Genomic DNA, 17,174 nt, shown 5'->3' with positions numbered 1-17,174 from the left:
GGTCTCCCAAAAAATCAATCAGACAGCTGCAGCTGATTCAGAACGCTGCTGCTCGAGTCCTCACTAAGACCAAGAGACTGGATCACATCACTCCAGTTCTGAGTCTTTACACTGGCTTCCTGTGTCTCAAAGAATTGATTTCAAAGTACTCTTGCTAGTTTATAATCACTTAACGGTTTAGGTCCAAAATATATTGCTGATCTGCTACTACACTATGAACCACCCAGACCTCTCAGGTCATCTGGGACAGGTCTGCTTTCTGTCCCAGAGTCAGAACTAAACGGGTGAAGCAGCTTTCAGTTTCTATGCTCCTCATATCTGGAATAAACTCCCAGAAACCTGTAGATCCGCTGCTACTCTCGTTCTTTTAAATCAAGGCTGAAGACCTTTCTATTTGATGCTGCCTTTCTTTAAATGACTAATCATTTCTTTAAATTTCTTATGCTGCACTGTAAATTTATTCTTGTGTTTTATGTTTCTCTTTGTTTTTAACTGTCTATTCATGTGTTTTACGGTTTTTAATGCTTGTGATTTTTAACTGTTTTTACTTGTGTTTTATCTGTTTAACTGATTTTGTGTAAAGCACTTGAATTGCCTTGTTGCTGAAATGTGCTATACAAATAAAGCTGCCTTGCCTTGCCTTATAACATGCCAATAATGGCATTCAAATTGCAGTGTCATACATACGCCATTTCACAAGATCAGTCTGATTCAAGAGACAATACAGTATGCAACTTATAACTTATCCGTCACCCCCAAAAGTCAACCAACAACACTTTTACTACAGTACTACCAAGAAAATACCAGAAACGGTAATAGTAATAAACTAATCTTCACATCATACAACCAACGGTCTCCATTACATGTCCTTAGTTGCACAAATCTGTCATATCAACATATCGAAGCCACTACTTGTATTGTCTAAAAATGTAAGACTTCGCTCACAGTTATAGCATTCACAATATGCTATATATATATATATATATATATATATATATATATATATATATTCTGTATATACAGTATATATGTGGTTTTAAATGTCCACACGGCGGTAATGAAGGCACAATCTATGTGTATATTAAAGTTAAAGAGTTTGACCTAATTATAAAAAGGTTCCCAACTAATCGTTGACTCACTGAGAATATAAGCATGTTTACTGGTGTTTAAAACCTGTACAGACGTGAACTAATCTTTAAAAGCAAGCGAAAACCAGCGGATCATATAAAGAGTTTCCATTGAATTACGTACACGGTCTATTCCATGGACAATCCCGACTAACAAGGACTCATCAAATTGTTTTAAATGTAATTTCTCAAAGCTGTGAGCACCAAAAACTCCTGGAAACTCCATTTACCTCCTTTGTTTTTGGGCGGACAAAGTCTCAGAATTGGTTATATCCAAAAACCCTAAGAAATGCATTATATTTATATTGGGGTAACCAAGCCTTTAAATGGATTTCTTCCTAATAATGTGACACAGAAACCATCAGAAGTACCGCCCCCCCCCCCCCCGTCCCCCCATCCCCCTACCAGCTGAGCCTACAGATCTGAAACAAAACACAGAAATAGCAGCAGATAAAACAAAGAAAAAAATAGTTTAATAGAACAAAAACAAACAGAACTTCCCAATAAAAAGCAAACGTATCCATGCCGTTAAACTGAGAAGAGGAAGCAAGAGAAACGGTGTGTACACAGCTGCAAAAAATCACCCGGTGGATGTCTTTGTTGACCTTAAAGTACATAAAGTATCAGAAGTTTTGCTGAAGTATTCTGCAGTTTTATAGGATTTACGGCTCTGAACAAAGAACATAAAGTCACTTACATACAAATACTTAACCCTGGTGTTGTCATTGGGTCGAATTGACCCGTTTTCATGTGTTTTATATCAGAAATGTTAGATTTCTTTCAACCAAATTGCCCAAAAATAACATGGATGATTCCTTATGTTCTTCTGGTAAATTAATGATGACTTTCATTGACTTTCTGAGTGTTTTAATAAATCTTATAGCTTAGTGTCTGTACTAAACTTTGACATCCACCCATCTGTGATCCACTCAACATCCTCTGATCTTAACTATAAGTCAAAATAATTTATAATTTCTGCCTTTTTAACTAAAACAACGTGCACACAATTTGATACAAATGAGGTTTGTTGACCATGACTTCCAAGAATAAATGTAAAACCTGTCATTGAACCAGCTCAGGTTTTTAAAAAAAAAGCGGCAAAAGCTGGAAAAAGTGACAAAAACATCGTAAAAGCACAAAAATAAAATTCAATTTTGACCTGAAAAGACAAGTTCATGGTTCCTGGAAGACAACACGAGGGTTAATGATCCTGCAGTGACTGTTTGTTTTTTAGGTTCAAGTCTTTATTTTTATTTATTTTTTAAAAACATGTTTTTGATATTTAGCTTATTAAATAACATTGCCCAACAACATGCTTATTGTTGGTCCGGTCACACTTGAAATCGACTAATTTCTGAAGGACTGAAGATTAATCTGTTGCTTATGAGCCAGAATTAAAGGACCCTCAGCGTGAAAGACGTGCAGTGATTGGTTGTTAAAAACACCAACGGTAATGACAGATTCTGGCTCTGTGCTCCTAAAAAAAACCTCCTCACAGACATTCAGGAGATTAGGGCCACTGAATTCTGAGAAAAAAGTCAGAATTATTACTTTAATCTGAGAATTATGACTTTATTCTCAGAATTATGACTTTATTCTCAGAATTATGATTTTATTCTCAGAATCAGGACTTTTTTTTCAGAATTAGGTCTTTCTCACAATTCTGAGAAAAAAATCTGAATTATGACTTTATTCTCAGAATTATGACTTTATTCTCAGAATTATGACTTTTTTTAATTCTGAGATTAAAGTCATAATTCTGAGAATAAAGTCATAATTCTGAGAATAAAGTCATAATTCTGAGAATAAAGTAGGAATTCTGACTTTAATCTCAGATTTAAAAAAAAATCATAATTCTGAGAATAAAGTCATAATTCTGACTTTTTCTAAGAATTCTGAGATTAAAGTAGGAATTCTGACTTTAATCTCAGAATTATGACTTTATTCTCAGAATTATGACTTTATTCTCAGAATTATGACTTTATTCTCAGAATTATGACTTTATTCTCAGAATTATGACTTTTTTTAATTCTGAGATTAAAGTCATAATTCTGAGAATAAAGTCATAATTCTGAGAATAAAGTCATAATTCCTACTTTAATCCCAGAATTATGAGATAAAAGTCAGAATTATGACTTTTTTTAATTCTGAGATTAAAGTCAGAATTCCTACTTTAATCTCAGAATTATGAGAAAAAAATCAGAATTATGACTTTATTCTCAGAATTATTGTTGGTCCGTCACACTTGAAATCGACTAATTTCTGAAGGACTGAAGATTAATCTGTTGCTTATGAGCCAGAATTAAAGGACCCTCAGCGTGAAAGACGTGCAGTGATTGGTTGTTAAAAACACCAACGGTAATGACAGATTCTGGCTCTGTGCTCCTAAAAAAAACCTCCTCACAGACATTCAGGAGATTAGGGCCACTGAATTCTGAGAAAAAAGTCAGAATTATTACTTTAATCTGAGAATTATGACTTTATTCTCAGAATTATGACTTTATTCTCAGAATTATGATTTTATTCTCAGAATTATGATTTTATTCTCAGAATCAGGACTTTTTTTTCAGAATTAGGTCTTTCTCACAATTCTGAGAAAAAAATCTGAATTATGACTTTATTCTCAGAATTATGATTTTATTCTCAGAATTCCTACTTTAATCTCAGAATTATGACTTTATTCTCAGAATTATGACTTTATTCTCAGAATTATGACTTTTTTTAATTCTGAGATTAAAGTCATAATTCTGAGAATAAAGTCATAATTCTGAGAATAAAGTCATAATTCTGAGAATAAAGTCATAATTCCTACTTTAATACCAGAATTATGAGATAAAAGTCAGAATTATGACTTTTTTTAATTCTGAGATTAAAGTCATAATTCCTACTTTAATCTCAGAATTATGAGATAAAAGTCAGAATTATGACTTTATTCTCAGAATTATGATTTTATTCTCAGAATTATGATTTTATTCTCAGAATCAGGACTTTTTTTCAGAATTAGGTCTTTCTCACAATTATGACTTTATTCTCACAATTCGAGAAAAAAATCTGAATTATGACTTTATTCTCAGAATTATGATTTATTCTCAGAATTCCTACTTTAATCTCAGAATTATGACTTTATTCTCAGAATTATGACTTTTTTTAATTCTGAGATTAAAGTCATAATTCTGAGAATAAAGTCATAATTCTGAGAATAAAGTCATAATTCCTACTTTAATCCCAGAATTATGAGATAAAAGTCAGAATTATGACTTTATTCTCAGAATTATGACTTTATTCTCAGAATTATGACTTTATTCTCAGAATTATGATTTTTTTTAATTCTGAGATTAAAATCAGAATTCCTACTTTAATCTCAGAATTCTTAGAAAAAAGTCAGAATTATGACTTTATTCTCAGAATTATGACTTTATTCTCAGAATTATGACTTTATTCTCAGAATTATGACTTTTTTTAATTTCTGAGAATACAGTCAGAATTCCTACTTTAATCTCAGAATTCCTACTTTAATCTCAGAATTCCTACTTTAATCTCAGAATTCCTACTTTAATCTCAGAATTCCTACTTTAATCTCAGAATTATGAGGAAAAAAAGTCAGAACTCACATACATTTTTCACCAGTGGCCCTAATCCTCTTCCGTAGGCAGCTGATTCTCAGCAATATTAATACTCATTTTTCTACCAGTGCTGCCATTTGTTGTTAAATTCTCATCTTTGCTTTTCCTTCGTCACCATTTTCCCATTTTGCTGTTCGGTTGCAGAGAGACTCGAGATGCACACGCGTACATGGGAGGACATATATTTCTGTTTTCCTTGCACAGAGCCTCTTTTATACATTATTAGACGTGCATATTTTGCAAAATCATGGGGTACGAAGCGGAAAACTGACCTTTCATGGTGGGCGGGGCGTAGGTGCTCTGCTTCCTCTGAGAGGAATCTGAAGGCTGCGGAACACACGAAGAAGAAGAAAAACATTTTGTAATTTGACTTAAGTGACAGCTGATATTGGCCAATCCCTCCACGGGAAGCTGAGAAATCCTTTTGTGGAAGCCAATGAAGTCGCAGTGTTTACAGAGGAGGGTCCTGGTTAAATATTGACAGCTATTCTATCCAATTACAACCAAACGTTATGAAACCAGCCTCCCTGTGTAGCCAATCAGAAGACGAGTTGATTGATATCAAACATGACCAGAACAAACTTAACCCTGTGATGGCTCCAGCTGTGTCAAAGCAAAAATAAGACCTTCTTATGGCATTTAACCATTTCATCAAATTATGATTACTTATTCCTATAAATGTATGCATGTAGTTCTTTCAGGTATGTGTGTGAGTGATGTGGATGTGTTTTTGTATTTCAGAAGTTTTGTATTTAGCACTTTTTTGGCTTTTTTAGAAATAAGAAATGAGACAAACGCACAGACATATGTGTAGAAATACATTCATATAAAATCCATTTTCTAAGTCATTTTCTTCTGGATTTTTTCTGTTCTAAGTTGAGACATGTGGCTAGGGTACTATTTTAGTATATAGCCCCTGTAATATGCTTACAGTAGTGCTTTTTATTAATTTTTCAGATGATTTACTTGGACGGAAATAACAAATCTGTGTTCTAACCTCTGTAGCTCTGTGTCAGTAAGGCCTAGTGTCACACTTCCACTAGAAACAACAAGTTGAGAGTGTTAGCTTCACAATGAACTCAGGGTCATCCCAGAGGGCCAAAGCATGTGGAAACTGCAGCACTTTTTAGGGGGTAAAAATTTAGGTGAGAAAATCATATATTTTCAAGTGTATCTGAAGAGGTTAACAGTGAAATCGCACATCTTTGTAACAAGTGAACACTGTTTCAGTGAATTATCTGAAGATGTACTAAGCTAAGCAATGCACTTATAAACATAATGTAAGCACATTGGTTCTGTTCATGTGCTTATAATATGAGACAAACATCCAATAGGAGACAGAACGCATGATCCGATGTTGTCCTTCCTCATCTCATTACAGTGAAAACAACATTGACTTTCCAGAAAAAGCCATCATTCATCTGGCAGATTGTTCCCTGAATGTTTGCCGTGACCTTTACTGGCAAAAATGTGCAAGATATGAACATATTTCGAGGATCTGAATCACATTTTCTTGTCTTTTAAAGGTCCCGGATTATGCTCAATTTCCCGATTCATACTTGTATTTTGGGTTTCTACTAGAACATGTCCACATGTTTTAATGTTGAATATACCTGTTTTCACCATCTGTTTGAAACCAGGGCTGTGGTACTCGAGTCCGGTCTTGGACTCAAGACCGTTTTTCCATGGTCTCGGACTCGTCTCGGACTCGCTAGTATTTGGACTCGGACTTGTCTCGGTCTCGGCCGCTGGTCTCGCCCAACATGGCTTTTAGGCTTTTGGTCTTTATTATGTTGATGATAATATTGGAGGGAAAGTGATACCCAAAATTGATGGTCATGCATAAGACGGTCTTGTTTTGGACCTCGTTTTAATTAGTTAAATTAATTAGTGTGAAGGTAGTCTCAAGTGGGTTAGGGTTAGGGGGGTTAGGGTTAGGGGGGTTAGGGTTGGGGTTAGGGTTTGGGGGTTAAGGTTAGGGTTTTATATGTCTTAATGTTTTTACTTTTAACTGTTTGTACTTGTGTTTTATCTGTTTAACTGATTTTGTGTAAAGCCCTTTGAATTGCCCTGTTGCTGAAATGTGCTCTATTGGAAGTTCATTCCTTGCTACCACTGTAGCAGATTAGTGTCAACATGGGGGGTGCGTCCCCCACTTCTCCCTGCACCTGTCTACATAAACACCTACATATAAATACACAAATACATACACACACACACGTACACACACCTGTGACTCTCCGCCGGCGTTGTGTTGATCTCCAACATCTGCAGAGAGAGATGAGACAGCAGCAGTGAGCCAGGGCTGTAGTACTCGAGTCCGGTCTTGGACTCAAGACCGTTTTTCTATGGTCTCGGACTCGCTAGCATCTGGACTCGGACTTGTCTCGGTCTCGGGCTACTGGTCTTGCCAGATATGGCTTTAGGGATTCTGGTCTAGACCGAGTCCAGGTGTCTTTATTGTGTTGATAATAATATTGGAGGGAAAGTGAAACCCAAAATGATTGTCTTGATACTGTCATGCATAAGACCTTTATTCTGTCCTGGACTCGGTCTTGTCTTGGACTCAAACCTTTTTGGACTCGGTCTTGACTTGGACTCAAACCTTTTTGGACTCGGTCTTGTTTTGGACTGAAACCTTTTTGGACTCGGTCTTGACTTGGACTCAAACCTTTTTGGACACGGTCTTGTCTTGGACTCAAACCTTTTTAAACTCAGTCTTGACTTGGACTCGACTAGTCCTGGTCTTGGACTTGTCTTGGACTGAACTAGTCCTGGTCTTGGACTTGTCTTGGACTCGACTAAGGTGGTCTTGACTACAGCCCTGCAATGAGCTATTTCTGTTTCTATTGATTTGTCAGTGGCTCAGTTTTAAAACTAAAATGACACATTGCTGTTTCCAAATCTGTACAACAGCTGGTTTTTGTTAGCCCCACAACTGAGAGCTCAGTCAAAGTCCAAGTACTCTTATTGGTCTCCCTAAGCATTAGGGAGATTTTCCTCATGTTGTCCTCATGTTGTCCCCATGTTGTCCTCATGTTGTCCTCATGTTGTCCCCATGTTGTCCCCATGTTGCCCCCATGTTGTCCCCATGTTGTCCCCATGTTTCCCCCATGTTGTCTTCATGTTGTCCTCATGTTGTCCTCATGTTGTCTTCATGTTGTCCTCATGTTGTCCTCATGTTGCCCCCATGTTGTCCCCATGTTGCCCCCATATTGTTACCATGTTGTCCCCATGTTTCCCCCATGTTGTCTTCATGTTGTCCTCATGTTGTCCTCATGTTGTCTTCATGTTGTCTTCATGTTGCAATCATGTTTTCCTCATGTTGCCCCATGTTGTCCCCATGTTGCCCCCATGTTGTCCCCATGTTGCCCCCATGTTGTTACCATGTTGTCCCCATGTTTCCCCCATGTTGTCTTCATGTTGTCCTCATGTTGTCCTCATGTTGTCTTCATGTTGTCCTCATGTTGCCCCATGTTGTCCCCATGTTGTCCTCATGTTGCCCTCATGTTGTCCCCATGTTGCCCCCATGTTGTCCCCATGTTGTCCCCATGTTTCCCCCATGTTGTCTTCATGTTGTCCTCATGTTGTCTTCATGTTGTCTTCATGTTGTCCCCATGTTGCCCCCATGTTGTCCCATGTTGTCCCCATGTTTCCCCCATGTTGTCTTCATGTTGTCCTCATGTTGTCCTCACGTTGTCTTCATGTTGTCCTCATGTTGTTCTCATGTTGTCCCCATGTTGTCCCCATGTTGCCCTCATGTTGTCCTCATGTTGCCCCCATGTTGTCCCATGTTGTCCCCATGTTTCCCCCATGTTGTCTTCATGTTGTCCCCATGTTTCCCCCATGTTGTCTTCATGTTGTCCTCATGTTGTCCTCACGTTGTCCTCATGGTGTCCTCATGTTGTCCCCATGTTGCCCTCATGTTGTCCTCATGTTGTCCCCATGTTGTCCTCATGTTGTCCTCATGTTGTCTTCATGTTGCCCTCATGTTGTCTTCATGTTGTCCCCATGTTGTCCTCATGTTGTCCTCATGTTGTCCTATATCAATGTTCTTTTTAATTCCCCAAAATAACATGATTGATTCCAACGCTCTTTGCCAAGTACAAATCTCTACTTTCATTAATTTTGGGTCTTATTCCATTTTATAGCATTGTAAAACAAATTGAAGTGATTTTATACTGATACTCAATATATCCAAATTTATAAAAGACAAAATTCAGCACAAAATTGGAGCTAACTTAACAGCTATCATCTGCACTGTTGTCACGGTGATCTTTATCGTTTCAAGACCACGCATGCATTGTTTTTACAGCTGGTTTCCACCCCCCAGTGGGGCGTTGTCTAAAAGAATGGAAAATTAAAATTTGTGAAATTTGGTGCACAGAGAGAGGGTCAATTTGAAAGCAAATCCCACATTAAAATGAAAAAAAACCTCTTCAAGTCACTAAATAGATAGACCTTTAAAAAAATTAGATATATAATATAGATTTTAATATAATATATAGATACAAAAAAATTTAGATTTTTAACCAATTCACGATGCACCGCGACGTCACTATTTTCCAGTCTTCCTGCTTTCGTGGAAGCAGCCTCGCTGAGCTGAGAGACACACACACACACACACACACACACAAGCGCGCACACACGCACACACGCACACACACGCACAAGCACACGCACACACACACACTCAATAAACTGAGATTATTTAATCGTCAGTCAGGGTTTTATAACAGCTGAGAGTTGGCACGCACACACACACACACACCACACACACACACACACACACACACACACACACACACACACCACACCACACACACACACACACACACACACACACACACACTCTCTCTCTCTCTCTCTCTTTAGGCAACCATCAGTCCAGTCTAAATACTGAGATCACTTACCAAAAGCTGCAGCACAAATCTAATAAAGGTTCCATTATAGCTGCTGCTTTCCAGCTCTCTCTCTCTCTCTCTCTCTCTCTCTCTCTCTCTCTTCTCTCTCTCTCTCTCTCTCCCTCCCCCCCCCCCCTCTCTCCCCTCCCCCCCCTTATCCCCCCCCTCTCTCTCACCTGTGTCAGGTTGTCTGTAGATCTGCAGAGTGGCGGGAGTTGGTCTTCTGCGACGAATCTGAGGTAACACACAAACACACACACACATACTTCTTATTTCTGATATCTCCATATATATATAATATATAGTATATATATATATATACTATATATATATAAACTGTATTATTTATTAGCTCTGCTGTTGTCGATGTCCAAATAAAAGTTAATTAAAATTACCAACTGGAACCACTCGTCCCGGTTCTCACACTGTAAATAAAACCACGTTGCTGCTTAATTAAGAACATTTAATTGACACTGACCGAATACTTTTATTATTCCCAATTCTTTCCTATAATTGTAAGTATCCGCTTTGTTTTTTAATCCCAACTTTCCCACATTACTCTGCAGCCATCATTTCATTTCATTTCATTTTATTTCATTTCATTTTTCTACCTCATTGTTTGGGAACGCACGCTGTAAAGGAACATTTTGAATCCATTTTCCTGACATTAACATAAGAAACACCGTAGTTGTCCCGGTGATTTACTTACTTACATAATAACTACAAGAACGGATTGAAAGATCCGATTTTTGGGACAAGAACCGGCTTTTTCACCTTTATCCCTCGTGTTGTCTTCCCGTCAAAATTGAAAATCAACACTTTTGTTTGTTTTTAACTTTTTCTCATGTTTTTGTCCCTTTAATTCAATGTTTGTCTTTTCCAACACTACGTAACACTACCTTATTAACTTTAGTTTTACAGATAAATTTGGAATTTATGGTCAATAAACCTCATTTATAGGAAATTATACCTAATGTTTGAGTTAGAAAAGCAGAAATTAGGAATTATTGAGACTAAAATTAAAGGAATGGATGTTGATGATAATCACAGACTGGAATATGTCAACTTTTACTCAACACTATTTCAACAACACTTCACTTTGTTTTACAATGCTATAAAATAGAATAAGACCCAAAATTAATGAAAGTAGAGATTTGTACTTGGCAAAGAGCGTTGGAATCAATCATGTTATTTTGGGGAATTAACCCTCAAAACTATGGATTTCTTTCAACCAATCTGCCCAGTAATAACATGGATTATTCCATACGTTGTTCAGGTAACATTAATGATTACTTTCATTGAATTATTTGGGTGTTTTATTTTCTTTTATTTATCTTACAGCATTTGAATTCTTTTTTTTTAATGGTTTCAAAACAGTATCCGGACTAAACTTTGACATCTACCCATCTGAGATCAAAATAATTCAGACCTTAGTGGTCCCTAATACTGTATCTGAAGTCTCTTTTATATAGACCTTAGTGGTCCCTAATACTGTATCTGAAGTCTCTTTATATAGACCTTAGTGGTCCCTAATACTGTATCTGAAGTCTCTTTATATAGACCTTAGTGGTCCCTAATACTGTATCTGAAGTCTCTTTATATAGACCTTAGTGGTCCCTAATACTGTATCTGAAGTCTCTTTATATAGACCTTAGTGGTCCCTAATACTGTATCTGAAGTCTCTTTATATAGACCTTAGTGGTCCCCTAATACTGTATCTGAAGTCTCTTTATATAGACCTTATTGGTCCCCTAATACTGTAACATGGATGATTCCATACGACGTTCTTCAGGTAGAATTAATGATTACTTTCATTGGATTTTTTGGGTGTTTTATTTAATCTTACAGCATTTGAGTTCTTTTTTTTAATGGTTTTAAAACAGTATGGGGACTAAACTTTGACCCATCGACCCATCTGAGATCCACTCAACATCCTCTGATCTTCACTAGTAGTCAAAATAATTCATAACTTCTGCCTTTTTAACTAAAAACATACGTATAATTTGATATAAATGAGGTTTGTTGACCATGAATTCCAAGAATAAGGGGAAAACCTGTTATTAAACCAGCTCAGGTTTTAAACAAAGTGCCAAAAGCTGGAAAAAAAGTGACAAATAAATCAGAAAAAGTGAGAAAAATATTTGAAAAGCACACAAAAAAGTTCTTTTTCAATTCATAGTTAACGGGAAGACAACACAAGGGTTAAAAAGAACATTGATGTAGGGAACCAGAGATGTGAATGTGCTGTATTTATATATATTTATATAGTTACTAGTCTTAACAACTACTCAAAGCGCTTTTACATCATACAGGAACCATTCACACACATTCACACACATTCACACACATTCACATAACACTCACACACATCTACACACCTGCTCATCAGATACACACTCACACACATTCACACACCTGCTCATCAGATACACACTCACACACATTCATACACATTCACACACACTCACACACATCTACACACCTGCTCATCAGATACACATTCACACACATTTATACACATTTATACACATTCACACACATTCACACACATTCACACACATCTACACACCTGCTCACACACATTCACACACCTGCTCATCAGATACACATTCACACACATTCATACACATTTATACACATTCACACACATTCACACACATCTACACACCTGCTCATCAGATACACACTCACACCCATTCATACACAACACTCACACACATCTACACACCTGCTCATCAGACACACACTCACACACATTCACACACCTGCTCATCAGATACACACTCACACACATTCATACACATTCATACACATTCACACACACTCACACACATCTACACACCTGCTCATCAGATACACATTCACACACATTCATACACATTTATACACATTCACACACATTCACACACATTCACACACATTCACACACATTCACACACATTCACACACATCTACACACCTGCTCACACACATTCACACACCTGCTCATCAGATACACATTCACACACATTCACACACATTCACACACATTCACACACATCTACACACCTGCTCATCAGATACACACTCACACCCATTCATACACAACACTCACACACATCTACACACCTGCTCATCAGACACACACTCACACACATTCACACACCTGCTCATCAGATACACATTCACACACATCTACACACCTGCTCATCAGATACACACTCACACCCATTCATACACAACACTCACACACATCTACACACCTGCTCATCAGACACACACTCACACACATTCACACACCTGCTCATCAGATACACATTCACACACATCTAACACCTGCTCATCAGATAACACTCACACCCATTCATACAACACTCACACAATCTACACACCTGCTCATCAGACACACTCACACACATTCACACACCTGCTCATCAGATACACATTCACACACATCTACACACCTGCTCATCAGATACACACTCACACCCATTCATACACAACACTCACACACATCTACACACCTGCTCATCAGATACACATTCACACACATCTACACACCTGCTCATCAGATACACATTCACACCCATTCATACACAACACTCACACACATCTACACACCTGCTCCAGACACACACATCACACACATTCACACACCTGCTCATCAGATACACATTCACACCCATCATACACATTCACACATTCAACACACTCACACACATCTACACACCTGCTCATCAGATACACATTCACACCATTCATACCATTCACACACCTGCTCATCAGATACACACTCACACACATCTACACACCTGCTCATCAGATAGACACTCACACACATCTACACACCTGCTCATCAGACACACACTCACACACATTCACACACCTGCTCATCAGATACACATTCACACCCATTCATACACATTCACACAACACACCTACTCATCAGATACACATTCACACACATTCACACACATTCACACACATTCACACACATTCACACACTGTGGCCGAGGCTGCACAAGGAGCCACCTGCTCATCAGATACACACTCACACACATTTACACACCTGCTCATCAGATACACACATCTACACACCTGCTCATCAGATAAACACTCACACACATCTACACATTCACACTCATTCACACTCCGATGTCTTGCCCAAGGGCCAGGGATTGAACCAAGACCCTTCTAATTGGTGGGCAACCGCTCTACCACTGAGCCACAGCCCCCCCCCCCCCCAAGAACATTGTTGCATTACAGGACTGTAAATTTTCCTCCCATTGTGGACAGGAAACTTGGTTTACAAGATGGTATCAGGCTATAGGCTTTGGGAGGGGGGTCTTGAACACTACAGTAGCTAATGCTAATATGCTAATGTTGTTTTCAATAAAAACCCATTTGCACAAAAGCGAGCCGGTCCACTTCTCCTTGTTAAAAACGGCATTAAAATGAGAAAAAACAGTGGGACAAAAGGAAATCAAGGGACATTTAGAATAGATATTAATCGCGATTAAATCTCAGAATCGTTTGACAGCACTGACCCATAACCAGATGAAGGATTTTAGTCATCAGACATCTTCAGTTATCAGGGAAACAGGCTGAGAAACGCTAGCGGCAGCTTTGCTCACCCCACCCCCCCCCCCCACCCCCCCACCTCTGGGACGTCCTCTGTCCTCTGTCGGAAAAACGCCGATTGTTCATGTCAAACTCCTTTTTTGAGTTTATACTGGTTTTAAGCACTCTGCGGATAATTCAGCTCCCTGGAAACAACCGCCTGACCAATGAAAAGTGAAATCTCAGCTGAGACGGCATCGACCCCTCGCTACTTCATGACGTCACCAAACCGTGTCCTTTTGTTTTGATTACGACACCCCTAGCGGCACGCACAAGTAGTATTTACATGTTAGTGTCACTTGTCCTGTTTCTGGAAAGTCACATTTACACTATCAACAACTTGTGAAGTAAACAAGGGGAATGTAATTGACTTTTACTGGAAGTGAAATCTTTATAATATCAGATTAAACTAAAAACCCTGAAACATCTACACACATTCACACACATTCATACACATATTCACATACATTAATACATATTCACACACATCTACACACATTCATACACATTCACACACATTCATACACATTCACACACATTCACACACATCTACACACATTCACACACATTCACACACATTCACACACATTCATACACATTCACATACATATTCTACACACATTCATACACATTCACACACATTCACACACATTCATACACATTCACACACATTCATACACATTCACACACATATTCTACACACATTCATACACATTCACACACATTCACACACATTCATACACATTCACACACATTCATACACATTCACACACATATTCTACACACATTCATACACATTCACACACATTCATACACATATTCATACACATTTACACACATCTACACACATTCACACACATTCACACACATTCATACACATATTCACACACATTCATACACACATTCATACACATTCACAAACATCTACACTACATAATACACAATGCATTAGCATTCGATGTGCTAAATTGTGCATATACAGGGTATTTTAGGGTGGGTTCCCCCTTCACTTCTTCATACCATCTGCTTACAAACACACACACTTTGCCAAGTCTTTGCCAAAACACTTACATTTGTCCCATCCCATAACAATGAACACACATGTTGTCACTTAGACACAAAAACCCAGTTGTCATAAGACGGACTTTTGCACACATGCTGATCTGCACCCACACACAGAAGATTCCAGACCAGACTTACTTACAAGATAGAAGCTCTTTTGAGCACTCACATGCATGACCCACACACACACACACACACACACACACACACACACACACACATGTCCAGACCCACTCACATGTTCGGCGGCCTGCGGGTCCAGCTGTCCCTGCAGCGGAGGTACAGCGAACTGGATCTTCTTTGGACTGCTGGGCTCCATAGTTACTGACTGAGAGGTAGGAAGAAGGAAAGCAAGACAAACAGAAAGAGAGAGAGAGAGAGAGAGAGGGAGAGAGAGAGAGAGAGAGTGTGTGTGTGTGTGTGTGTGTGTGTCAAGGAAGGAGGGAACAGAGAGGGAGGGAGTGGTCTTCTCTCGGCCGATGGGGTCCATTATCACTAATTGAAAGAGAGTGAGAGAGAGAGAATAGAGAATAGCAACATACACAATGCAGCATTTTACAAGCATGAAGAATGAAGGAGTTTAAGTGTCATAAATGTGACTTTTTTTTATATTTTTCAGTTGTAATTCTGCATCGTAAAAACAACCAAAAAAAGCAGCAGTTGACAGAGTAGGCTATTTAGATCCTTTACTTAAATACTGAAGTTAAAACCCTTACTCACGTGAAAGCATGTGAGTCTGATGAAGAGATCAGCCGAGATAACTGATGATTGTGCAGGAAGACGTCCCCTGTCTTCCTGTCTTCCTCGTCTAGCGGATGTTTCTGGATTAACATCACTGCTGTTTTCATGTGTGTGTTGTATTTTACAGCTGTAGGTGGACCTTTAAGGTGGTGCTCATTTTTAGTTGGGTAGTTAAATCTGCAGCGATGCATCACCACGGATCTCTAAAAGGTTTTAAAACGTTTCATGGTGTCAGAAAAACCGCCTCAGGGTCTCGTAACGTCCCCTTTGTTAGACCGGTATCATCAGGAGACATTAGCAAGACGGACACAGCGTACTTTTCATCTATAGACAATTAAAACTACCATCCACAAAACTCTTTAAAATGTCAAAAATTGATGCAAATTGCTCAGAAGTCAGAATTGAGCGCTCCCATTAATCAGAGGTAAAGGGACAATTAACAATCATGTTTAAAGGACTATGGCCACTGGAGGGTGTCGGTACACGATCCGTCCTGCGCATGTGCAGATGATAATCACGATGTACGAGGATTTACGGCACTGCACCATCTGTTCCACAGTAGCGGTCTCCGGTTAGCCTCCACCAGAAAGCTAACGTTAGTTTAGCTAACAGCTAATTCGGCTAACCGCTAGCCGAGACAGCATGTTTAAGACCCTCAAATATAATATTTGTATGCGATATATATCATATATAATAGTGGTTACGTCAGTTCTACTCTACTTGTGCTCATTTAAAACACAATCACTCAATACTTGTCTTTATTGTTACCGTAAAGTCTTATTTTAGCTGGAGCTGCTTTCCCCGCGGTTTAGTTTGAGTAACGGTGTTGTAGACTGAATCTAAGCTAGCGGTTAGCCGGGAAGCTAACGGCGGTGGAGGCTGGAACAGTCCTCTTAATACATCCATGAGGCTAACGGCTAACCGCTACAACAATGACAGATCGTGTACTGACGTGTTAGCTAAGAGAACGGTTAGCATCCACCGGGAAGCTGACGCTAGTTTAGCTAACAGCTATTGCGGTCACCAGGCTGACGGCTTGATTCAGCTAGCAGCTACTGTTAGCTAAGCTAACGTTAGCTTCCCGGTGGAGGCGAACAGACTTTCTTTAGCTGTCTATG

The 17,174-nt window shown here is 38.7% G+C and overlaps 1 protein-coding gene across 1 annotated transcript; it reads right to left on the bottom strand.

Annotated features, from left to right (window-relative positions):
• Positions 1–1,528: 1,528 nt before the first annotated feature.
• On the bottom strand, positions 1,529–15,775 carry LOC116685226 (protein phosphatase 1 regulatory subunit 1C). Its single transcript, XM_032510386.1, has 5 exons — positions 15,554–15,775; positions 9,831–9,888; positions 6,981–7,018; positions 5,019–5,077; positions 1,529–1,541 (listed from the first exon to the last, which is right to left on the bottom strand). The coding sequence occupies exons 1-5, from the start codon at positions 15,632–15,634 to the stop codon at positions 1,529–1,531; spliced, it is 249 nt and encodes an 82-aa protein (XP_032366277.1). The 5' UTR covers positions 15,635–15,775.
• Positions 15,776–17,174: the final 1,399 nt, after the last annotated feature.

Source organism: Etheostoma spectabile, unplaced genomic scaffold, assembly GCF_008692095.1.
Source record: "Etheostoma spectabile isolate EspeVRDwgs_2016 unplaced genomic scaffold, UIUC_Espe_1.0 scaffold00569673, whole genome shotgun sequence".
Taxonomy (NCBI): Eukaryota; Metazoa; Chordata; class Actinopteri; order Perciformes; family Percidae; genus Etheostoma; species Etheostoma spectabile.
This window is presented reverse-complemented; position numbering and strand designations above follow the sequence as displayed.

Coding starts and splice junctions, on each gene's coding strand:
- LOC116685226 (XM_032510386.1), bottom strand. CDS start 15,634: ATGGAGCCCAGCAGTCCAAAGAAGATCCAGTTCGCTGTACCTCCGCTG. Junction 7,019..9,830: donor CTACAGACAACCTGACACAG/GTGAGAGAGAGG, acceptor CTCTCTCTGCAG/ATGTTGGAGATCAACACAAC. Junction 5,078..6,980: donor ACGCCGGCGGAGAGTCACAG/GTGTGTGTACGT, acceptor TGTGTTCCGCAG/CCTTCAGATTCCTCTCAGAG.